Source organism: Doryrhamphus excisus, chromosome 9 (genome assembly GCF_030265055.1).
Source record: "Doryrhamphus excisus isolate RoL2022-K1 chromosome 9, RoL_Dexc_1.0, whole genome shotgun sequence".
In the NCBI taxonomy this organism is placed as follows: Eukaryota; Metazoa; Chordata; class Actinopteri; order Syngnathiformes; family Syngnathidae; genus Doryrhamphus; species Doryrhamphus excisus.
Genome location: NC_080474.1, coordinates 5927006 through 5952568, shown reverse-complemented (window position 1 = coordinate 5952568; position 25563 = coordinate 5927006). Strand labels below are relative to the sequence as shown.

At 40.3% G+C, this 25563-nt stretch overlaps 1 protein-coding gene across 4 annotated transcripts; it reads left to right on the top strand.

Moving 5' to 3' along the window:
- The first annotated feature begins 1172 nt into the window (after positions 1–1172).
- On the top strand, positions 1173–19091 carry bard1 (BRCA1 associated RING domain 1). Of its 4 annotated transcripts, XM_058082736.1 has the most exons (11): positions 1173–1365; positions 1572–1628; positions 2363–2511; positions 3049–4013; positions 4716–4796; positions 6276–6448; positions 8713–8827; positions 8901–9030; positions 10551–10643; positions 17041–17138; positions 17391–19091. In XM_058082736.1, the coding sequence occupies exons 1-11, from the start codon at positions 1274–1276 to the stop codon at positions 17733–17735; spliced, it is 2298 nt and encodes a 765-aa protein (XP_057938719.1). In that variant the 5' UTR covers positions 1173–1273; the 3' UTR covers positions 17736–19091. The 4 variants fall into 4 exon arrangements, with proteins under 4 accessions (XP_057938719.1, XP_057938721.1, XP_057938718.1 ...); XM_058082735.1 differs by lacking the exon at positions 1173–1365 and having other exon boundaries at positions 1457–1628; XM_058082737.1 differs by lacking the exons at positions 1173–1365; positions 1572–1628 and adding an exon at positions 1977–2126.
- The last annotated feature ends 6472 nt before the right edge of the window (positions 19092–25563 follow it).

The window sequence follows — 25563 nt, the reverse complement described above, 5'->3', positions numbered from 1 at the left end:
GAAATCGCATATTATTGTTATGGACTGTGGTGTTAGCGTGTTTCCCATTTTTTTTGCTGTTTTTTTTTCACCTATTCACATATTTCTTCTAATATTTTGATTTTACTCCCATATTATTTAACTTTTTCCCAACCTAATTTTCAAAATTCCAACCTTATTTTCTGGTTTCTTATAATATTTCCACTGGTATGTAGAATTCACGTTTTTTTTCTTCAATATTTCAACTTGACGCTACTAAAATGACATTATTTTTCCTCATAAAACGACAAGTTATTTTCTTCAAATTGTGACTTTCTTTCTCGTTGGAATACAACATGCTTCTCTTAAATATTTTGACTTTCTTTTTGTAAAAAAAGCATTTTTTTAACAGCTATTTTATCTTTCTTGTCAATTTTATTTGCACAGTAATAACTTTATTCACTTAATATTTGGACTTTATTCTCATAACACAACAGGTTTTGTTGTTTTGTTTTTAGTATGACTTTAAAAAAAGAATGTTTCTTTAATATTTACATTTTATGCTGCCAAAATGACATTTTTCTTCATAATATTATAACATAATTCTAGTGAAGACAAAGTTTTTCTCTTAATATTTTGATCTTATTCTTTAAATTATTACAGATTTATAAGTTTTACTGCTGTTGTTATATTTCTTGATAAATTATAGATTTAGAATGTGCCTCTGCCCTTCTACGGAAAGCAAACGGGCGTTTGGACACCCCTGACTTACACAGTATATGTTTCATGTGGATTAATGTGGATTAATTTAATTAACCTTCAATTGAGTTCAAATGACTAAAACCTGTTAGGCTTTGATGTGTGCTTAATTCAGTTCAATTTAGATTTACAGTATATTCTAAAAAAATATATATGGTTTTAACAATTTGTGTACAAATGTAGTTTTTCTTACCAAAAAAACAATACATATATTAAATCACTATCGGTCTCACAAAAGAGCATGGATAATATTCATAATAAAATATTTTTTTTTTCTACCACCTCATTAAATTGTGCTAAAGGGTTTCATATATACATATTAAACCCTTTTAAGCTTTAAAATAATGTATATGCTGTAGTTTATTACTTTTACGTTTGTGTAATTTAGTTTTAGCCTGCTGGTGGGAGAGATAAACAAAGCCACGTCATCAACGTCGCCGTGGTAACCATACCATGTGACCGCCAGCAAACTGGCGGGAGATGCGAGCAACCAGGAAGTGATCCGCTCGCGGGTTTCGCTGCCAAACTCTCAAACGCTACACATTTCGAAAAAAAAATGGATACGTGTGTCGTGACGCAACAAAACGCATGGAAGAACACGAAAGAGGCGGTTGTCAACTTTCGACGACTGCTACTTTGCTCAAAATGGTAAGTAGTTCATGCCTTGTGTTTATTCCCGAACCGTGGTGTCAACAACACAGCCTCAACGAAACACGTCATTAACAATGACGGGGGATCCTGTTTGTAACTGACATGTGTGATGTGACATTTTGTGACGACTCTTTAACCGTGTCAATTGAAAGACAAGCATGGAACAATCAGCTAACGACCACTCGTGTTTTCCTTTCATCCAGCTCACACTTGATGAAGGAACCAGTTTGCCTCGGAACGTGTGAGCATATGCTATGCAGGTAAAGTGTCCACTAATGTTATACATTTTTGATAACACTTATTGCAACAATGTTTTTGAGGGACATCTGTATGAAATGCAACTGAAAGTCCGCCATGATAGGGTGAACAGTAGAATACAATGTATTCACTAGCTTTAAATACTTACACTGATAGAATGGATAAATGGTACTTAGTGAACACAATTAATATATATGTATGTATATCAATGTGTGAAAATTAGGCCTGTCAAAAATAACGTTTACAGCAGTAACTTATTAATCACGGTACATTTTTTTGTGTACTTAACGCATGCGCACTGGGGCAAACACGCCTCGGGTTTGACGTCACACACACGCAGTGGAGCGTCCTCACGCAGTCACAAAGAGCCTGACACTGGTTTATAACTTAATTCTGACCTGAACCACAAAGTTCCTTCATCAGGTCCTTCTCATTACAAGAACACGAGATGCGTTCAGGGACACCCTCAATAAAGCGTGTTTATGTGCTTTGTAATAGAGGTAACTTTGCCTGAGTGTTTGTATTGGCAGCACAGCTGTTTGTTTCTTCCGGCTTTTTCCTGGTTACGGAGTCGCCACAGCGGATCTTTTTGAGCCACTGATTTGGCTTCAGCCCTTTTAAATTCTGGATGCCCTTCCTGAACCGATGATGCTTAATAGTGGAATTCGAACCCGGGGCGTCCGCTCCAAAGTCCAGAAGACAGAACAGTTTTACTGAAGGTATGTGTCTTTCATAGGTCTTGTGCAGGCGCACAGGCAGGAGATGGCTGTGTGGTTTGTCAAAGTCCCGCCTGGGTAAAGGACATCCAAATCAACAGGCAGCTCAGCAATGTCATCCAGGTCTTCAGTGGCTTGGAGTCCATGTTAAACCCCAGTGTACAACAAGGTAAATATTTGCCAGCTGTGAAACAAATTCCCTCAAGTCAATATTATTTATTAGCTTTTGTTCCATCGTCATGGTGGTTGACTAAAACATTTCCGTTATGACACAAACGTGTCATTGGAGTGTTTGTCTTGGCTCCCCTGCAGCATCCCTCGATTGAAAATATGCAATGCAATTAATCATGGGAGACCAGATCATGCGGTCAATATTTACTCTAATTTCACTCACAAATGACAAAAATCTGTTTTTGCCAGTACTACTCCTAAGCATTTGGCATAATTAAAACATTTTGAACATATTTTAGGTTTGCAAGGCATCCAACAGATGCTTAACATTCTTGTAATGGAGTATGGAGTTCTTGAAAAGTGATCAAATGTGACTTTGGTGAATATGTCCGAAGCTTAAAAATAAAGTTACACCTGGTTAAAATGGACTGACCTTTTAAAACCAAGAGAGTCTCTGACTGACATTTGAAATAAGACATTAAGGTGAAGGGGTATTTATAGATTTCATACAATATATTATTTTTTCGTTGTGCAGAGTCCTCTGAGGTTGTCCTACGGCCACAAAATGAGGGCAACGTCTTAAAACACAAGAAGAACTTCAAGATCTGGTTCAGTCCTCGCAGTCGTAAAGTCCGTTGCATGGTGGAGAAACCTGCAGAAGACGTCACACCTGCCAACAAGTCGTTGGAGGAAACGGCTGCCGTGCAGCCTGGCCCTGCAATCGCTGAAGTCACTGACCTGACAGTTTTTAACTTCACCTCATCCTCTCAAGAGTCTAGCTCCTTATCTCCAAAAGTCAACTCTACTAGCAAGAAGAAGAAGAAGAGTGCAAATAAGAAAAGGATTGCCTGCAGGAAGGCAACAATGGAAAGAGCCACAAGGAAACAGACGAGACAGATGGTGAAGAAGAACCAGCTCGATGCCATAAACAAGCAGTGGGGGATTACAGAGGATGAAGATGCCTTGGTGGATTCAGAGCCCACTTGTGCACAAGTTGAAGGGAGGTCCAACAAAAGGGTTTCCTTCCTCAGCCCTGACCCTGGCAGTGACGCCATACAGGAAAGACTCTCCGAAGGTACCATCGCCCTTCCCAAGAACCAAACTCAGTTCTGTTCACATGAAACGGACACACTGCCTGCCCCCGACTCCATCCCCACAGACGATCCTCAAAAACAGGCCGGCAGATCTTCTCCAAAGCAGTCCTCAAAACGGCCAAGACTGGAGGGAGAAGCCGTTACCCTGGAGACCACACCGAAAAGGCGAATAGCCTCACCAGGTGGTTGTCGAAAATCATTGTGTCGCTCGTCTCCAGCTATTCTTAAATCTCCTTCTCCCAGCCGGAAGTGTAAAAAGACTTTTCGAGAGGATGAAGGAGAGAGTCCCACTCTCCCAGGCATTGTAGGCGGGAAATCACCCCCTTCTCGTGTGTCTGTGGGGAGCCCAGCAGTCATGAAGAAGAACCGCAAAGGAGAGACCCCACTACATTTAGCTGCTATAAAGGTATCTTTTTTTTGGGGGGGTTGCTCACATTGCACTGGTAGCGTTGTTGCACATGTTGCTTCCTTTCGTGCAGACTCCAAGTCAGTGCCTAAAAGCTCCAAAAGACAAAGACAACTACTACAGTTTTACTCACTATTTTTTTTTAAATAATAAGTTGTTGTATTTTAATCCTCAATGAAAATGCATTCACTAAATTTGTTGTCAAAAGTGCTAACCTGGATTTAACTAAGCAAATGGGCAAAAGTATTCCATTGGATTATTACTGCTTGGGTAATTATGTTTGCTAACCGATGATGAGCGTAGCTTTTCCTTTGGTAAACAGCCGTATCAAAAGACACATGCTGTGGTTGTGAAACAGATTCTGCAATAATTTACAGATTCTGTTTCAGAATGGGCATGCACAAAGGAGGAGAAAACATCTAAGGAGTTTTGCTGACACTAGTAATATTGCATCATGAACTGTCTGATGCATTATTAAAAAGTGGAAAGACAGTGAGGGATGTATAATTTACATAATCTTGAATTATAGTACAACAGGTCACATTCTCGGCACTGGTTTGTAATGATCTCACAATAATCCTGGTCAGGATTTCCATGATATCCTAGACTAAGTATTGAAAGAAAAACATCATACTTTTGGTACACATTGTTTGAATTACTCTCTGGATAGGGCTGGTTTGTTAATTTTTTTTCCCGGTCCAGGGGGATGTAGAGGCCGTTAAGGAACTACTGGATCTGGGAGCAGACCCCAACTTGAAGGATAATGCAGGATGGACACCTCTGGTAAGGCCAATACACTCATACACCTGAGTTGGTAGCAAGGCACCAGTATGTTAGTGGACAGTTCAGTCCAGCTCTGTAACTGTTATATTAGTTATTATATTACAGTGTATGCTTTTACATCTTGTCCATTTCACAAAGGCAGTGTATACGGACGGGTAGTTCAACCACATCAGAATGAGCATACTGGAGGTTGTGACTTTATCCTCAGTCTTGCTTCACCCAGCACACTTAGAAAGAGACCATCTGTTCAAGTGATGGCTGTTCCGGAGCCTCCATTTGTTCAATTCTTAGCTGTCTCTTTTACCAGTGCTTGACAGAGGTGCCATCCATCGGGGTGCTTACTGTGCTGTACGCTTTATAGAAGTCAGCCTTCACGCTGTTATTTGCTGTCAATACACCGGTACTCATCCATCGGGGTGCTTACTGTGCTGTACGCTTTATAGAAGTCAGCCTTCACGCTGTTATTTGCTGTCAATACACCGGTACTCATCTCAAAACTGAATGTACATTTTGACATTTTGCTGACATTTCAGAATCTTGGAATGGAGATGACAGTGTTTCTTTCTGATTGACATGTGAATATCAGGGAAGACTTGTTCCTGTCAGATTTGACATGCTTCTACCATGTAGCTCTGTTCCAGAGTGTTTACGTGTGTGTGTGTGTCTCTGCAGGCTTATCAACTGTTATCTTCCTTCAGATAAGGTTATATGGTGATAGTTAAAAATACTTAAGTGAGAACAATACTGTCACAACAAACTAAAATTGTAAATATATACTAGTATGTGTGTATATATTAAAGCTGTCAATCGATTAAATATTTGATCATGATTAATCACATTTGTCCATAGTTAACTCACATTTAATCACAGAAGGAAATACGTTTTTATCTATAATAAGTAGGGGAAATCTCTTTGTGATAAACGTTTCGATGTGCAACTACAACTAATGTAAAAGGATATCAATTTTGGAACTATGGGCCATTATTTAAAACAATACAGTCAGCAAGCATATTTTTGTATTACTATTTTCCCTTATTAGCATATTAACTCTTAAACTCGCCCACAAACATTCATCAAATACAAAATGTGAGCAAGTGAGACCTTTCACACTGACACAGAGATGTAAAAATGTAAAAAGCAATACAAAAAAAAAACACTGGTTAGTTGGGACACTCTTACAGCATGCCAAGGTAGCACTGTGTATAACGATAAAAAAACAATACCTGCACTGCTCCAGTCTCTGGCAGGCGAAAAAAAAAAAAAAAAGTAAACACTAGGCACTTCCACCCACGAACATTCCTTCACATCACAATGACAGTATTTCATTCATTCATTTCATCATATATATACTGCAAGTATTGTACTCATTGCTACAAGTGACCAGCATTTGCCCACATGCTTTTAAGACAAATGCTGCATTCATTCAAGACTCCCAAGTAACACATTATACACCTTGAAATATTTCTCTTCCCATCTCAGCACGAAGCATGTAACCTTGGTCATCTGGCGGTGGTGGAGGTGTTAGTTTCACGGGGAGCACTCGTGAACATTCCTGGCTACGAAAATGACTCTCCATTACATGATGCTGTGCGGAATGGCCACATAGCCATCGTCAAATTGCTGCTGCATTTCGGAGCCTCGCAGAATGTGCTGTAAGTTCATTTTTCTGTGCGTTTTATACTGGCAGTCTGCTGCTACCATATAATGTTATCACACTCTGAGAAACACCATTTTTAGATGGCCTGAATTTTTGTTTGGAACACTTTGGGGGTGGGGGTGGGGGGATAAGGTAATTCACTGCACAACACATGTGAGGCTGACTTTTTACTCTGCTTTTCATGCTAAGTTTATGGCTTCCATTAATGAGCACGCTGTATGATGTAAGAAAAATGCTGATTAGTTTTTGATCAATGAGTTGATGCTGAGTCAGTATTTCTGGCCCTTGGAGGCTATAATGAGGGAGAGAATGCTGGTTAATCAGTATGATCAGAGGGGCTGTCAATCACCAGTGCACCCCCTAACAGTACGATCAATGTGCACCTGTCATCCTTTGACATGTGGCAGACATTTTGTCTCATTGCTTTGATGGGACATCATTTCTTGGTCTCACATTTTCTCTTCTTCACCTTGACACTGGTTTGCAATGGAATGGGTCACAAATGGGTCTCTCAATGAATGCCATCGGTGCCCTTTCCACCGCCTCTTGCTGCATGCACGCACGCACACAAACACACACACACACACACACACACACAAGAGGAACTCAAGTCATCTGCCAATGCAATCTCTAATGGGAACCTTGGCATGCAGCTTTGGTTTTGTAAACATGTTACTGCAGTTGTACACTGCGCTTATATGTAGCCATTTTAAAGGAAGAGTTCTTTTAAAGCACAGAAGAAGAATGACCATTGACTTATAAAGGTTCTCTGTACTGTATGTGGTTTATATGAGGAGCAGCAACTTGACTGGGTCCTGGATGATCTTGATGAAAATTATTCGAGTCCAGTTGCTCAACCCTTCAGATATTGCCATTCAAATAGACAAATATACAAATGCAGCTTTTCTTCAATTAACTTAGTAGGTCAACACAAAACAACACATTTAATAACATATTTGGTTGCATCTTATTAATCACAAATTCATACCACTGTGATTATTTTTCAGTGTGTGGTCGGTCACGTGGCAGTTTTCATGCCTTGACTGCTTGACTGTGAGGTTACCCAGCATGCCTTGCAGATTGTAGATGTGGGTATAGGTTACATGTTTGTTAGTGTTTAAGCGTTATTTTGATACGCTTATAGTTGAGGTGTCTGGTACCACCTTTTCACTTCCGAGTCGATGCCAATATTGCAGCCTTGAATATACATACCGATACCAATATCAATCCCATATTGGCATGGATCATATGTACTTTCATTACTTATTTTATAGTGTGGAATGTTAGAAAAGGTTTCAACAATTGATATTGTAGGTGAGGAAAATGGACCCCTTTACTCGTGGGCACCTGGGTTTTATCCACAATGAGTTCAAAGTGCTCAATTACCCGTTTTAACCCGGCATTGCTCACCACCGACAGGAGCTGTTCATCTTTTCTGTTATAACAAATGACTTCTTGTCGTCCTGTTAGAGTTTCTCGTGCAACGCTGTTTCAAATGCACGGCGAGTTTAAACTTTCCCGGTTCTGCGCCACCATGGCAACGTCTTTTTAAGATGTTAACAAAAAATACACAAGGTTGCCAATATGGGAGATTTTAAATGCAGGCCGATTTCATCCGATACTCACTGATAAGTGCATGACCCACTTTTGAGTTGTACTTGGGTTGATACAACTCATCTGTTGATACCATAACAGAAGAGTTAAAGATACACTTCGTTTACTATCAAAAGGGACAGTTGTGCTGAGCTTATACTAAATATTAAATGAGTACCGGTTACAATGGTTATCCACTAGAACTGCTCCTTCCTTCCTACTTCTTGTATGCTTGATCATTGGCTTGTAATAGGGGGTTTGTGTCAACTTTCCTCTGCTTTTTTCCGCAACTCCTCTCATGTGCGGCTCCATAAACCAGTTTGTGTCCATAAGAGTGTGTCAGGCACACACTCTTTTTTGTGGTTTTGTAAAGCTGGTGCTAGGAATACAAATGAAACATTTTATGGACCAGTGGACCTATTAATTGTAAGGTGTTTTCTTTGCTGACGTCTACTTTTTAAAAGACAAGCAGACAGGCAATCGGCCTCTTCTGCATTTTTTCACTTTTATTGTCTTTTGTCAAGGTGAAACCCTGTCTTTTTTTTTAAGTGGGTTTTGGTGTTAGTCATGCACCTAATGGTCAACCGATTGACTTAGTTGTGGTGAATTTTAAAATGAGACACATACAAGGATAATGAATTCAGTTTGGAATGATGTTCTTCACAGTAATCTCCATGGGAAGCGACCTGCGGACTGTGCCATGAGTCGGGAGATGTTGGCGGTCTTCCAGGAAGCCTCTGAAGATGCTAACACATCTCTGACCAGCCTAGCCAGTCTTTCTGTAATAAGTCATTTTCTTTTCATGGTTTTATCGTGTAATGTCAATTCTTAACTACCTTTATGTTCTCTCTTAGGTGAGTAATTGTGTGAATCAAGGCGGAATCTTGTTTCTGTCCAGTCAGCTGTCACAAACAGCACAGCGTCAATTGACCAGGCTGGGCCGCCTGTTGGATGGGAGTGTAACAGACACCTTTACTTCCTCAGGTAGTGCCTTTCCCTTTAAGGCTAGTTTCAAATGAAATGTATTTTAATATTCCATTCCTGACACATTCACCCTTTTTGCTCATTGGTTCACACTTGTCTCCACATTCATTCATGTGCAGAAAGGTTTCCCGATACAACCTGCTTCCAGACCTTGGGCTATGAACATACAAAAGTACCGCAAGGGGTACAAAACGTGCTTCACTCACGGTCAACGATTCACAAACCCAGTCAGTTTGGTTTGCAAATACAAAACATAATTCCTAAACGTACCTTTCAAATAAATATATCCTGTTGTATTTGTTTCTGAAACATGTTATACACACACAAAGGAACGTATTTCTTCGAATGGGGGTTTTGAATGTCACCAAATATGGCAACACTGGAACTTGTCACTTCCTTCATGCTTATGGGGACTTCTGCCCCTCCCCTTCTTTCTCCTCCTTTATACACGAAGGGTGCTGACATACACACAGGCGTGAGTCATACGCATCAACTTACAGCACAAATCCAGTCTATCGATATGAATGATATGTTTGTTTTTCATATAGTGCTTAAAATAAATATCAATATTTTAATAATATCGATATATCACCTAGCCCTACTTCCTGTGTTTTTTTTTTAGTTGAAGGATTATTTGTTTGTAATTGAAGAAATATGTTCTTTTGTATGTGTATAACATGCTGTATTTCTTTCTGAAGCCAGATCTATTGTTTGATAGGTACGTTTCTTATTTGCTAAACAAAATGAATTCATTATTGAGATTGATTCATTTTCTACTGCTTATCCTCACAAGGGTCGTGGGTGTGCTGGAGCCTATCACAGCTGTCTTCGGGCCAGAGACAGTACACCCTGGACTGGTCGCCAACCAATCACAGGGCACATATAGACAAACAACCATTCACACTCACATTCATACCTATGAACAATTTGGAGTGGCCAATTACCCTAGGATGCATGTTTTTGGAATGTGGGGTGGAATCGAACGCTGGTCTCCTAGATGACACAAAGCTCGTGCGTGCTAACCACTTGTTTTTGATATATGGTTTTGTATTTGCAAATTGTTGGGAGTCAGTAAAAGATGTTTTATTTTAACTCCATAAAAGTGTTGCATTATATTTTTGTTGCTTGTAGTTTCTTATGCATTCAGATTATTTCCTATGACTTGTTCACTATTGACCCTGAAGGTATTAATCAATTATGATTAGGATTAGGATTTTTAAATCCTGTGGATTTAAGGAATGTGAAAAGAATGCTTATAAAGACCTGCCTGTTTTGTGCCAGTAAGTACTACTCTGTTGTCAAGCACCATCTCTCGTTAGAGCAAAGAGTAATTAAACCACACTTGTAGTGTTATGTATTCAGTACAGCTGCTTCCACTGTTGCATAGTAACGCTTCTGGAATGGATTGAAATTACTCCACTTGAAACCTTTTTGGAGGTCTTGTCTTGGAAATTAAACAGCACTGAAGCCGCTGGCGTTGGTGTGTATTGACATTTTGCCACTCTGTTGCCGTCTTCCAGTAAGCCATGTTGTGGTGCCAGAAGGACCAATGCCGACCACGCACTCCACACTCCTCGGACTTCTTGCCGGCCGCTGGATTGTCAAATACAGCTGTGAGTAAAATATGATCAGTTTGAGTATCGTTGATAAAATGCAGCAAATATTATTTTCTGCATGACTGTATTGTACTTGCAAAACATGTATGCAGCACCATCAAACCACTTTCTATTTACGTTACCATCAATAATTTTATGCAAAACTCCAAAGAGGTAGGAATCCGCTCTAATACCAATATCCTAGTAAATAGGAACGTCAATTTAAGTCTAAATACCTACACTCTGGAAGTAGGCTGTTTTTATGTTATACGTATATGAGTTGCACAGGCGGAAAGAATAAATTAACATCATGAATATTCAAGAGGCAAAACCAAATTATGTGTGGGGGAAAGTGTTCATGCAGAATTGCTCGCAATCTACTTCCCACCAGAAAGCTCAGACTGCATGTTTGGCATATTTTGTCCTTCAAAAGGCCTTCATGATGCAAACACTTTATAATAGGGTACAACCTATCAGAGGCCTCTATTTTATGTCAGCTGTCATTCAGTCCGTCATTGTCATAGTTTGACATTCCTACTGGCTGTCTGGCAGTGCATGAAAAACTTTTGATATATTGTAATACAATTTAGCAAGCTTTATATATACCGTATAGCAAGCTCTGCTATGTGTATTGGCGTGCTGATCCAAAAGGCTTGTTTGTCATTGCACTACTGCTAATAATTTATAAAATAAGATTGATAACATGCTTCATTTAACTTTTTTTAGGAGCTCATACTCATACGAGTCAGCTCATTATACCAAGTAAAAAAGCAAGGTGTTTTTAACATGGAGTTTTCTAGTAGCATCATCCTTGACTGCTACTTTGTGTCCATCAGTGACTTTTCATGAATATCTGTTTAGCGTAGAAAGGCCAGCCCATTCATTTCAGCTGAAATGTGTATGTCAACGTATGTGCGCTTGTGTAACTATACAATAGTGCGCTGGTCGGGAAAGGGGGGGGAGGGGTGGTGCTGGTATCTCCCTTTCATCCCCACAGGCCGAGAAGCCGACACAGCTCGTCTCTCCCATGACAGCCACTGTGACACACTCTGTTTCTCTCTCTTCACGTGTATCAGGCAGTTGAGCTGTCATTGCCACCTGTCTTTATACGCCACTGCTGTCAAATAGGTTTTCTTTTTTCCATTCCATAGCAACACGCAGTCACCACAAGCAAGCTTCAGTTGTACGTATGATCCATAATCATAAATCTCAATATATACGAAATTATAGAATGAAGTCATCTACCGTACCATGACTGCTTAAACTGAGCAGATAGTTTGATGATGCTTATGGGCACACATTTGTGTGTGTTTTTTTTTTTTTCCTCCGATGCTCCTTTCTCAAACAAACCATATGTGTTGGCTCACACATATGATGCAGTAACATAACACAGCTTTGTACTTTCCAAGTCATAATTGCAGTTTTTGGCTAGACAAGCTGTTCACCCTGCCTCCAGTCCTTATGTTATTAATCTGCACTGACAACATTCTCAGTACAGCTCCGCACTGGCAATAGATTGATCTTTTCATGTAATTTTTGAGAGTGAAAGCAAAAAAATTTGAGTGGATAGCGCATAGGTGGCGCATGAACTGTTGACTGTTGGCTGGTCTCCATGTGTGCATTTTGTTGCATAGCCCACGCCTCCAAACATTTTTAGAGTTGCAACAAAGTGGACCGTTAAGGCTGTGATTGGTCGACTTGTTCCCTGTTAAGAAAACTGTTAAAGAAAACGGCTTAAAGAGTGGGTTTTTTTTTCATGTAGACATCTTACACAAAAATCGACCCACCGTCACTCGCCGGCGCAACGTGACCAGAAGTGGGCATAGTGGGCTTTGACAACAAGCCAACATAATATCAGAATAATTTGACAGACACAACTCACCCCAGTGGACATTCTATTGATATTTTGTTGTCTGATACTCCATAATGACTCGCAGATAAGTCGAGACGAGCCTTAGAAAGTGGAAGACAGTGTACTTATGCGACTCCGTTCTTTCTTCTTCCATGGGTTGGTGCATCACGTGGGTCCTTATGCGGTCTGTTCACAGCGCCACACGCTTGTGTGCCTTGTATATAGTATTGTTTTCGCTCAATGATCCTTTCCCGTGTATACGCAGCCATTTACAACCTTCCAAAAAAGCTCAGCAGCGCTCCCTTGTGGACAGGACCGCAATATTCCAGAACAACATTTGCAATGACCGTGGTAGCTCATCAATTAGTTTCATCTTCAATAGCTCTCCCCTTCTCTCCTTATTTACCATCGTTCTGTCGATACGAAGGAAGCTAACAAGCTAAATAGTCAACAAGAGTTGTGGTCACCTCACATGCTCAACCCTGACTAAGGTCTATAAAAGAAGGGGTGTCCAAAATGCCGCTTCCCATTGTTGAAATAAAATAACGGCATAATGACAAAATGTTGTAATGTTCTACACCAGGGCAAACATTCATTAACTTTGCATTATTGTTTAATCAAAAAGTAATATTCCACGTAGTCATAATCCTTAAATCCTTTACTCCAGGCATTCTCTGATCATGCTTCCATTTGTTTATTCCATTACTGTTCACTGTGTTCACCGACAGAGGCAATGGTTGTGGTTTGTGTTGATGCATTCAGTCCTGATAATAATTTAGTTTAATATGCTAATATCTCTGTAGCGCTAGGTGGCATCATCAGGAGCAATTAACCTCGGCGTGTCTCCCGTCTGCTCAAGTCTCTTGTCAGGGTCACGGTAAATAAAAGCAATGGTCAAAAGGGGGCACGTAAGACAGTAAGCCGTACACTGGTTCTTCTGCTCTGTGTGATGTGATATGTGCTTTGGGGATGAGCTCAGATGGTCTACTGTATATATCGCATTGGAAGAGGTTGTAATATATTATCACATTTTTCCATAAGAGTGGCTTCTATATAATGGGGCTGTCAAAAGTAGTGTGTGAACAGTGGTAAGTAATTTATTTTATTAATCACGTTAAGGTAATAACTCATAAACACCTTGTCAAGCTACCCCCCCCTCTGTTATCGGCAGATGACAGATGGGTGCACGTAGGTTCCCCACAGAGTCTGACACTCTTAGAACTTTATTTTGACCTGAGAGTATATTCCATATATGTTTCTTCAACTCACAAACATGTCTCTCGTCCTCCTTGGAGTGACACTTTTTCCTCATTGTTGACTACAGCGAGCTGCATTCACTCCAAACACTCCAAACATCACACAACATGATTATTATGGGTATATGATTCAACAAATTCTGGTCCACACAGAGATGCCCAGACAAAAACAATAAGTGGATATTCTTGTCACTCACTGGTGTAACTCTTATTAAGGAATCACAATGTGCTATACTTACATATAGAAAAACTAGCCTCAAAACTGTGCTTTCGGCTTAAAAAATTACATGGTGTGAGTGTGAATTAAATGTTCTGTTACAATGAAAGAGACGTGTGCTATGTTATAGCATGATTTACATTTTCGGTTAATTTGTTGCTCTTAATACATACAAATTCTTGTCTTTTTGTTCATAAAAAAACAGTACACAAATACATTTTCACACATAGTTGCAAATGGTGATGAATCGTGATAAGTTAGTTTGAAAATGGATGGATTTGATTTGAAGGTCAGAGGGAGCTGCATTGTGTCTTTGTAGATCTGGAGAAAGCCTATGACAGGGTGCCGAGAGAGGAACCTGGAGTCTGGAGTGACAAGTATGTTCAAGTGGTGTATGAGGACAGTGGTAAGATGTGCTGTAGGTGTGACAGAAGAGTTCAAGGTGGAGGTGGGACTGCATCAGGGATCAGCTCTGAGCCCCTTCTTGTTTGCTATGGTGATGGACAGGCTGACAGATGAGGTTAGACAAGAATCTCCATGGACTATGATGTTTGCAGATGACGTTGTGATTTGTAGTGAGAGTAGGGAACAGGTGAGAGAAGACATGCCAGAAGAGTGGAGGTTGGCCCTGGAGAGGAGAGGATATGAAGATTAGCCGCAGCAAAACGGAGTAGTAAAAGTGTCAGGCGTTTCAGCTAAAATGAAAGGAAAGGTATACAAAACTGTGGTGAGACCAGCCATGTTGTTTGGTCTAGAGACAGTACCACTGACAGGGCTCTACATTAAAAACCAAAATGACTTGCCCATAGGGAATCCTTAAGGTGAGAACTACTTGCCCGAACTTGCCCCATGTAAAATGAAAAGACTGCCATAATGATATCATGTAATTTTTTGTGGCATCACATGATAATCTCAAATAAATAAAATAATATAATAAATAATACCTTACACATCGTAGTCGTAGTAAGCAGTGATATTTATAAGTTGTGCACCACAATGAAACACTATTGAATAGACACATTTGTGTACTAGTAAAGTGTTTTAATCCAGAAAAAAAGCTCAATGGTCAAACAATAATTTGTGAAGCAAAGGTGAGAAAAATCCACAGAGAAATGGAAGCGCTAGATTTTGTAGCTTGTGCAAAATCAGCATTTGGTATTGGATCTAATCGGTGGTGTTTCATTGTGACCACTTCAAATTGTCACAGAAATGTGATTCACTCACCTGTGCCATCATTTGATTTGCTGCCGCTAATAAAATACTTGTTTAGGAGGCACTGGTTCATCACTTTTTGCTGTTTCCTTCAGAATTAGACGGTGTTGGCAGCGGCGCCATGATGGATGTTTTCGTAGTCAAACGATCGCTGATTGGTTGATCGCGAACAACGGGTGTGGGTAAAACGCGGACCGCGGATTACGGACCGCGGTCTAAATAAACGATTCTGATTGGTCCATTGCAAGGATTGCTTTGCAAATTACCACCGGAATTACGCAGTCCGTGTTTTACCAACACCCAACAAGAACCGCTTTAAAAAAAACCTCTTGGCAGTATGGCATGCTAAAGTGCACTTGCCCGACGGGAATATCACTGATTGGATTTACTTGCCCGAATTTTGTTTTAACTTGCCCCGGGCCATCGGTACATCGTTATTGTCGAGCCCTGCACTGAAGAAAAGACAGGAAGCAGAACTGGAGGTAGCAGAGAGGAGGATACTGAGGTTCTCATTGGGAGTGACCAGGATGGATAGGATCAGGAACGAGTACATCAGAGGGACATTACATGTTAGAGGCCTTGCAGATAAAGTCAGATAGATTGAGATGGTTCGGACATGTCCAGGGGAGAGACAGTGAATATATTGGTAGAAGGATGCGGCGTAGAGGAAGACCAAAGAGGAGGTTTATGGATATAGTAAAGGAGGACATGAGGGTAGTTGGTGTGAGAGAGACAGATGCAGAAGACAGGGTTGGATGGAGGCAGTTGATTTGCTGTGGCGACCCCTGAAGGGAAAAGCCAAAAGAAAAAGAATATTTGACAGTCCTAGTATTTAGATGTGGTTTGAATAAACACAGCTGCAGACAGAAATACGATGTCTGCACCGAGCACCCTCAACTCTGCTCCGGGGCGCAGTCACCGCTTGCGCGACACGTCAGTCTGATATTTCTCCTGGCATGCATGCATTCAAGTTTGCGGCATGCAACAAAACACAGCAGAGTAGAACGCCTATTTCCCATCTGGGATTATTGTGCTGCATCGTAAAACAAAATTCCAAATTTAGTAATGGTGGAGTAATTGAGTACTGTGCTTGTTTGGGAAAATATTTTTTGCACTTCTGAAATGTCTTGTGTATATTATTCCATTTGATTTTACTAACATTAGAACACATTAATTTCACACAGACCTGGTATTATTATCCACTCTTGGCTAGAGGCCTCTTGTCTGCAAAACAAGTCCTCCATATGCTCATCACCTAATTCAAATAAACCTGGGTGTCTAGGCATATAAGTCTGCCCTCCAATGTCTCTGACCCCTCCCCTTGTATATGTTGTTTCCTATATTGACATTTCAGCATGACCAGTCAGACATACGTACATATCAAAAGTCACATTTCCAGGTTGTATTGATTTGTCTCATTTTATAAAATTGCACCTCTCACTGTTCTCAAAAACAGATTTTCCCCTGGTAGTGCTGTATCCACAAAGACTTTTTCGACATTGACCGTTCGTTAGAATATGTTGGGGTTTCTCCCTTAACTTTGTGTTTGAAGATGTCTCCTCTTTTGTTACATAACAAAAGAACTATTTGTGGCCTGAAAATCACAACGCCTGGCTGTCACACAGTACTAATTTGACTCTCAAGAGACAGAAAAGACAATGCCCAAAATCTGCGGAAGCGTGAGACACTTAAAACAAGGGCCGCATCATTAACTTGATCAAGCTGCGGGCACATTTCTGCCAAGTCAGTGCCATTTGCCAATACGTTTTCCGTCTCATAAACAACATTAGCTTTGTCATCCCTGTATTTCCTGTAGCCCTGTCGCACCCTTTCAAGTCAATATAATTAGTTGTAGCTTTGATTTCTCCTTGATGCCAGGGGTGGAGGCATGTCTGCAGGCGGGCAAGCGGATGCCAGAAAATGAGCATGAAGCAGGAGAAGGCCCGCAGCGCAGTCGCATCAACAGATGCAGCTTGGTAAAGCAGGCCCGCACACACACACACACACACACACACACACACACACACACACACATTGTGTTGAGGAAAGATAAGCGTTGATGGCCGACATGAATCTTAATTGGTTGGAAACAAAACTGTAACCCTTTCCATGCTACACCTAATGCATGTGCATGTTAAATAATAAGCACATAATAGTGTGAAAATAATGCCTGACGATTGCGTTCCCACAAATGAAGAGATGGCTTCTTTCTCATCATCTCCTCTAAGCTCCCGCCACTCTTCGATGGGTGTTTCTTTTTCCTCTTGGGCTCCTTTAAATCTCCTGGGAAGGATGAGCTGGCCAAGCTGCTCCGCGAGGGAGGCGGTCAGCTGTTGAGTCGGCAGCCAAAACCGGACAGCGATGTGACTCAAACCCTCAGTGCAGCCGCCTACCACGCTCTGCCAGGATCGGACCAGGCCCTCTGTACCCAGTACATCATCTTTGACCCCCATAGTCATCACAAGCCCTCTTTGGTGCGAAGGGGCAAGGTGTGGTCCGCTCCCTCCACCTGGATCATCGACTGTATCGCAGCCTTCCAGCTTCTACCCGTGCCAGACATTCAATCAGGATAGTATTTTTTTTTATCATCTACTTTTTAAATTTGTGCTAATTATGTTGGGATGCTGATATAAAAAATGGTTATCATGAAACACAAATGTTTGGAAAAAAGAATGGAAGTCATGTATTTTGTAAGCAAACATGCATTACAATATCAAAATATTTTTTTTAAAGTTTGGGTCTCCTACAGATGTACAGAATTATCCAGTGAACGCAAGTTCCATTCTTAAAGGGTCCCCGTCCTGCTATTTGCAACCTTTGAGACGTATGTACACTATACTGTGCATCTAAAATGTTGCACACTTCTTCCCGTGGAAGTGCCATATGATGAATTTTGCTATTTTCATGCCACTCTTTTAATCTTGTGAACAATCGGATATGAGAATTTCCCACCATTTTCACAAGATATTTTGAATTTCTCCTGTCACTTTTGGAAGTCAACGTATGGCAGTGCTTCTCACATAGTGGAGGGGGGGGGGGGGGGGGGTCACTTGGGTGAACGTGAACATGAGACTTTTATATTAGTGCAGCCCTGCCAACCAACATGTATGCATTTATAGTACTCAACATGCGATTTGACTCATTTTGCAATTTGCATGTATGCTCTCCATTTTTCTGTTTTCATATCATTTTATCGAGTATTTCAAATTGGGGGTGTGTGAAAAAAAATCTGTCCCTTAAGCGGGGGCATGACAGATAATACAATTAAAAGCACTCATGTATGTCAATTTGCCCGGTGTCCAGTGGTATTCAGCGACTGATGTTCAGAGTTGTGAGTTTCTTTAAAAAAAAAAAAAAAAAAAAATTGGGTGGGAAAACATTTTTGTTTTCTGGGCATCTATTGACCAACCTCACAGTGACTGCTGCTGGGCTCTGGCAGCTTTTATGTGAACAGAGCACATTTTCAAGTCAGATTCTCCATAATGCATCCGGTAAGATCCAATATCCAGTCATTGTTAGTTGGTAACAACTAGCATGTAACTGCTTGAGGGGGTCGGTTGGTGGATTGGGGGAGCTAGAGACGACCCTCGACTCCTGACGAATAGGCGTGGTTGGGTTCAACAATCGACAAACACGACAATGCAGATTTTAAAAAAGATACTTATTGTACTTCCCAACTGGGATCATATATCATTTTAAACGCCACTAAAATTAGCCAGGCATACCTGTCAACATCTACATTTGAAAATAAGGGATCTTTTGAAGAAAATAAGGGAAATTGTGACCCACACAGAGATTCCCAGGCACAGATTTGAACCCTGGAACTCCTGTCAATGCCGAGACAGAATTGCTAGATTAGCTTCACCTTGAAGTGAATAAAAATGCATACAAAAATCGTGGAAAATAAAGAACTGTTTATGTCAATAAGATGTATGTGTTTGAGAGAGAGTATCGTTTCTTGTGTATGTTCTATTCAACAACACATGGCTGGGGGCATGAATGTTTTCAGATGCTTTGTGTTATTAGGATGCACTTAACTACTATTGATTGCTTTGTGCTGCAAAAATTGCTTTCCTTGTCCAGGCTGTGCTGCAGGAGAGCGTGCAATGATAAGAAGCAAGGAAGTCTTTGTAATGAAACCTCAAGTGATGCCCTTGAACTCGCAGAGCAATGTTATCTTACATATTGTACTTTCCTCATGCTGGCTGTCAGATTATTCTTTTAATTAATCTGCAACAGTGAAAGGTGACATGAATGCTGCTGCTATTTTTATTATGTATTTGCTCAGAAATGAGCATTCACATTAACACTAGTGATGCAAGGATGCAGCATTAATGCCATGGCATTGCTGCAAAGATCATAGCAAACTAAACAGCACATTGCCCTCAACTCTGTTTCTCAACCTTTATTGAGCCAAGGCACATATTTTACATTGAAAATTGTGACAATTACACTCTGTTTTTGCTCCATGTTCCTATGTATACAAAAGCCCTATTGCTCTCAAATATTCTTCACACGTCTGTCTAGCTCCATCCACCTCACAGGTGTGGCATATCCAAATGCTGATTAGACAGCAGGGTTATTGCACAGGCATATCTTAGGCAAGCCACAATAAAAGGATACTCCTAAATGTACAGTTTTACTGATCTTTCATTATGCAAACCAATTGTTTCTGCAGCTGTGCGGGTGGCTTGTCTCAAGACTATCTCGGACATGAAGATGGCTCATTATGTGTGGAAGTGGTAAGTTTTTGGCTTCTTCCCCACTCATTTTGAAACACTTTCTTAAATGTATAATAAATTGGAGAGGCTAACTACTTTGATCGGTGGCTTGCTATGCTAGTTGCAGCCCTATCTTTTGTCCCTAAAGTGATCCTGTGCAATGTAAGGTAAACAAAGAATAATAGGAGTGTAAATGTGATTATAGGGACTCCAGGACATGTTTAAACCCATACTTAGAAAGTTCTCAACCAGGCACGGACCCCGTCAGCCTTTAAGAAGTTTTAATGCATTGACCAGCACCCCCCCCCCCCCCCCCCCCCCCACGATGATCACTCACCTGCGACCGGAAGCCATTAAGCAGAGACCAGGGCTCAAAAAATTTGGTGGCCAGTAGAGAAATGAACATTCTACAACTGTGGTGTGACAAAACTGCACGTTTTGGAATGGCCTTTTATTGTGGCCACCCCAAGGCACACCTGCAGTAATAATGCCTAATGAGCTCGGCATACATACTATATTTAAGTATATTTGTGAACAGTATTTGAGAGAAATGGGCATTTTGTGAGAAAGTTTTCCATCTGGGTGCAGCTCGTGAAATATGGGGGCAGAAACAAAAGCATTTTCTATTTTTGTTGTGTATGTACCTTCCGTCTTCTGGTACCGGTACCAGAACAAATATACATTATTTGTGGTATAGTTTTGTGGACCAATTAAGTACAATTGGATAATTTTTTCGCAGCACACTCGATCTCTCAAGGCACAGTGGTTGGGAATCACTGCCTTAATTATCTAACTCAGGGTCTTATTCAGAATTTATCCTCCTACCCAAACATCCCACATTCCCAAAGGGAAAATTGCCATTTCTGGTTTTCAACAACGTGTTTTGATGCAATTAGATTTGCCAAAAAATATTACCTTCCAGAGAGAATCACAAGGGACAGGAACTTGCTGAATAATACTTCATTTTATGTCTATTTAACAAAATAGTTGTGTACCATGATGAATAATACACATATGGTACATTTAAAGTTATACATCGAAACAACGTGTGGAGCACCAAGGGTTGTGTTATGGCGTCTACACTGTTCCATGTATGAACTTTGGGTGAACCCGTGCGGGCATGTGTTCACATACAATCATGCATGCGCTTAGTATATTATACAATTCCCCATGTCCCACAATGGATTCCAAAATAACCCTTAGTACCCCCCAGAGTGGGTATATTAACAGTGTTTGTCTTCCTACCCTATATAGTCATCTGCTCATTTTCAGGCACACTTTATATACAGTTTTGTTGATAGAAATAAAACAATTATTTCTTGGATTTGTATTAAGGGTGTGAAAAATAATCGATATTAAACGATACAACGATGCGCATGCGCGCGATGCGACTACATTGAGTCCTTCACTGGGTATGGACGCAATTGACGGGTGAACTATAGATTCATCGCGATGCGTTTGTGGGAATCGGTAAAGTCCAATGCAAGCGCCGTTTTATTGATGTTCAACTTCACCCCACATGCTGTTCCCCAGGTGCAACGAATGCACCATCATTATTTCATGTTGTGTATTGAATACGGACGGAAGCCGCGAGGCACATACAACTACTAGTAAAACAGCATGGACGTTCGCATATTTAACCCACCCTCAACGTTAAAATGGTACGTTTGGAAACACTGCGGATTCTCAAAGAACGGCGGAAAAGCTCGACAAAACGTAAGTCATTTGCAAAGAATGGCGCATTAAGAAGCCGTACAACGGCAGCACAGATACACAACATCCACAACACGGACAAGTCTACCGCCACCTCCCCGTCTACTTCCTCGTCGGACACCGGGAAAAACCAAGCAAATCAGGTGAGAACAAGTGGATCTTCTGCTGCTTTCCATATTGTCCAGTAGCTACTTATCCATCCCTGCAACAAGTGTCCCCCTCTGAATGAATGAGCAGTTGGTTTCTTCCTGAATTTTGAAAAAAAAAATTAAAAGGGTATAAATTGTTTTACACTTTCTGCTCGTCACTACTGTATTAGCCTACCTCCTAGTGCATTTATATTATGTTTTACACACAGGAATATAAAAAAAAAACATTGACTGCGCTGTTGAAAGTGTCACTTTAACATTGTTGTTGCTGTTACTGTATTTTTTACAGCAGTAATTATTGTTTAATTGGTTTACTCCACCACTGAACCACTGCTATTGTAATTGCATAGCCGATATGAAATTGTAAGGAAATTTGTGTTTGAAAAGTCGTTGCTGTTTTAAGATGGCAAAAAGAATTATCACGAAGTGGTGTATAGTGTAAAAAAAAAAAAAAAAAAAAAGACAAACACCACTTTAGTTGAATTTAGTAGCACTGGACAGCAAGTGACGACTAGCGCTACACAATATGTGAACCCTGGAGAGGACCACTGGTGCTGTGGCCCAGTGAGTGTCATGGACGCCAGCCGGGAAAGCTGTGCCAATAAACCTCACTAAGCAGCAGACGAATCGGGTTACACTTGCCATCCAACACCAGTGGTGGATCTCATGAATTGATGTGATTATACAGACACTAGAATCTCAGTGGCTATCCACATGGAAGCGTACTCGGGTTTAATCATTTCAGCCGTTCGTCCACACAGAAACACCATTCTGGCTGACCTGAAATTGTATTTTTTGAAAACTACTTCCAGAGTGGGAAAATTGAGCTTTAACGACATGCCAACATAATATCAGAATATTTCCGATGGACATGACTCACCCCAGTCAATGTTCTCTTGATATTTTGTTGTCTTATTCTATAAAATGAATCGTATACATAATTCCACTTCATCATAACTCTCGGAAGATGACACATTTATCCACATGCGTTGTTTCTTCTTCTATCTCTCTTCATGTCTGTTTACAGCGCCACACATACGTAGGTTCAAGTGATCCGTTCCAGTCTGGATGCAAGTTTTTCTCAACATGCCAAAAAAAAAAACAAAAAAACCTTCCCAAGAATATCCTTGTGTGGACAGGGCCTCAGTCACAGATTCAGTTTTGTGGTCCATATACCGTATTTTCCGGACTATAAGTCGCACTTTTTTCATAGGTTGGCTGTTCCTGCAACTTATACTCCAGAGCGACTTATAAATGAAAAAAAACTGTTTATGTTACATAAACACTGGACACCTTTTCTGTTCATGTTTATTTTTTATGTAGCTGAATAACCATTGTGTTAGCATATCTTACACCTATTCAGCCTGTTCTCTATTCTTTTATTGTTAGAACTTGCCTTCCAAGAGGACGTAATGTAGTAGTATGAAGTAGTATGTAAAATTAATTACACGCAAAAAATGCGACCCATACTCCAGAGACTGAATTATGCATTTTTGGCCTTGTGCAACTTATACTCCAGAGCGACTTATAGTCCAGAAAATACAGTACGCAAGTCAGTACCTTACACTATTAGGAGTATATTAGCTGTATATTTTCTACATCAGGTCCATCTGTCTTAGTTATGAAATTTAAAGTGAATGAATTAGTTTTTTTTTTTTTTTAGATATGATGTGGAGAGCTTTATCTGCTTCATGGATCCGCCATAACAGTGAACAGGATAAGTGTCAGAACATGGATTGTTACTAATGTTGAAGCCTTCTGTGTTGTTGCATAAAACCATAGAGAATTGTGAATTTTTCCTTTTTTACAGCTCACAGCCATCAGTGGTGAGAGCGATGCCTCTACTTTTGCCTTTACTTTTCATCTTGCACACACAGTCCAGTCTTTCTCTTGCAACCTGGTAGACAAATTCCAGATTGTATTAGCACATGTATGTGAACTGAATTATAATAAGGTTGCTTATGGGTAATGAAGATAAATAATGTTTTATTGCCCCTGAAATGTCTGGAGCACTATGGTTGTGATTGATAAACCAAAGATGTCTGCAGACCTCTAACCAGATTGATGGGCTGTGTCTTTTTACATGGAAAGACACTAAATCACCACTGTTTAATAATGGATAAGAACGGAGCTGAGTTTTTGTGCCCAAGATTGAACCCCACCATTTTTTTGAGCAACGTGCAGATGATTGCGACCCCCTCCCAAGTCACTCAGGGCTTAAAGTATTCCGGCACTGTGCTGGATTGTCAGCGTTTCAATATGACCATGGGGAAAAAAAAGAATCCAGACAAACCAGACAAACACAAACTCATTGTAGCCATGCGGTAGGGCTCTGAATGCAGCTATTGTCAAGCCCCTCCCCCCCCAAACCGCTACTGTCCAATCCTACGATTACGCTGCGTTCAAGACAACTCAGGGAAAAGTGTATGTTTTTATGTGTTACAGTGTTCAGAACAACACGAATAATTATTTTTATTTTTACGAATAATGCGGTTGGGCGTTCTCTGGCTTTAATTGGTTAAGTAAGTAAGGCTTGGGAACTTGTGTAGAATTGGATGCACTTCTGGGTGGTATCTGGTACCTTAAAGTTAGTGGGGGGGGGGTCATGTTCACATTTATATTTTAGTAGTTTTTGGACCGATCGTGTTTGTGATTTGAAGAAACATGTTCGCTCTTTCATCGCTGAACACCATTTATATTTCACAATTGCTCAACCGCTTGTGCAAAAAAAATGCGGATAAAAATATATTATATGAATAATTTTAATAAATAATTTTTTCAATATTTTTTTGCAGCAAAAAAGTTGAGGCTCAGGTTTTTTTTTTATTTAGGTGCTGGTCACTGGACTATCTAATGCTCATTTCTAGCTCATTACAGTATGCCAGATGGTGCTATTAGGCACACGATCCATCAGCAGCCATGAAGAGGCCCTAAAAGGTTAACAGGAAGGGATTATCTGGAAATAGAAAAAAAAAAAACTGGGCTGATAGATGATACAACTCCTGGATTAATGGTGGGTATTTATCATTTCTAACCTCAGTTTTCCACTTACTTTGCAGTTTTTGTTACTTTTTTCAGCAATTTATTTGAAAACGGTAAAATTTGCAGTAAATTGCTGGACAAAAATATGAAACCAAATCCAGTGGAACCTGTTTTTGTCATAAATTCATTCCAAAAGGCCACACCAAAACCTAAACATGAAACCAAATACATTTTTCTCATAAGAAATAACGCAAATACAATTAATCCATTCCCAACACCCAAAAATATTAACACAGTTCTTCATAGGAGGAAGAAAGGACATAAAGAGTTTTTGTGTGTGTTTGAAGAAATAAACCACCCACACAAACATAAAAAGGAATGATTAAAGGATCCTCCAAAAGAACCATTATCTATTCTTCACAGACCGGGTCACTATGGCATGGATGCACTAGATTTTGCAGAATTATGTGTGGGCAAATGAATGTTAGTTGCATGATAACCAAGTGTGCAAATAATTGGCAATGATTTCCGAAGAAAAATCCTCCAAAAACCGAGGTACCGCTATACTACGAAGAACATATGTAATTCTGCCGAGTATTTGTATAAAGCTGCTGCACACAGGAACACACAGGAACTAGCCTGCCAAATATAATACAAGGCAGTACATTTTTTCCGCATTCCCCAGTCAGCCTTGGTGGAGGTCTGTCACCGAGTGACGTTTACTTACATACGGTCATTACAGCCTTGCTAAAACAAAAAGCTCATGGCTTTTTGTACAGTACTGTATTAAAACAATATTGTCAGCGCCCATCTACAACACTCCACATCAGAGCCAT

What these genes read in the sequence shown, in the direction of transcription:
- bard1 (XM_058082735.1), top strand. Translation starts at nt 1,471, where the DNA reads ATGTGTGATGTGACATTTTGTGACGACTCTTTAACCGTGTCAATTGAA. An exon ending in CCAGCCTAGCCAGTCTTTCT is followed by an intron (nt 8,828 to 8,900) that starts GTAATAAGTCAT and finishes GTTCTCTCTTAG; the next exon opens with GTGAGTAATTGTGTGAATCA. An exon ending in CTGGATTGTCAAATACAGCT is followed by an intron (nt 10,644 to 17,040) that starts GTGAGTAAAATA and finishes CCTTGATGCCAG; the next exon opens with GGGTGGAGGCATGTCTGCAG.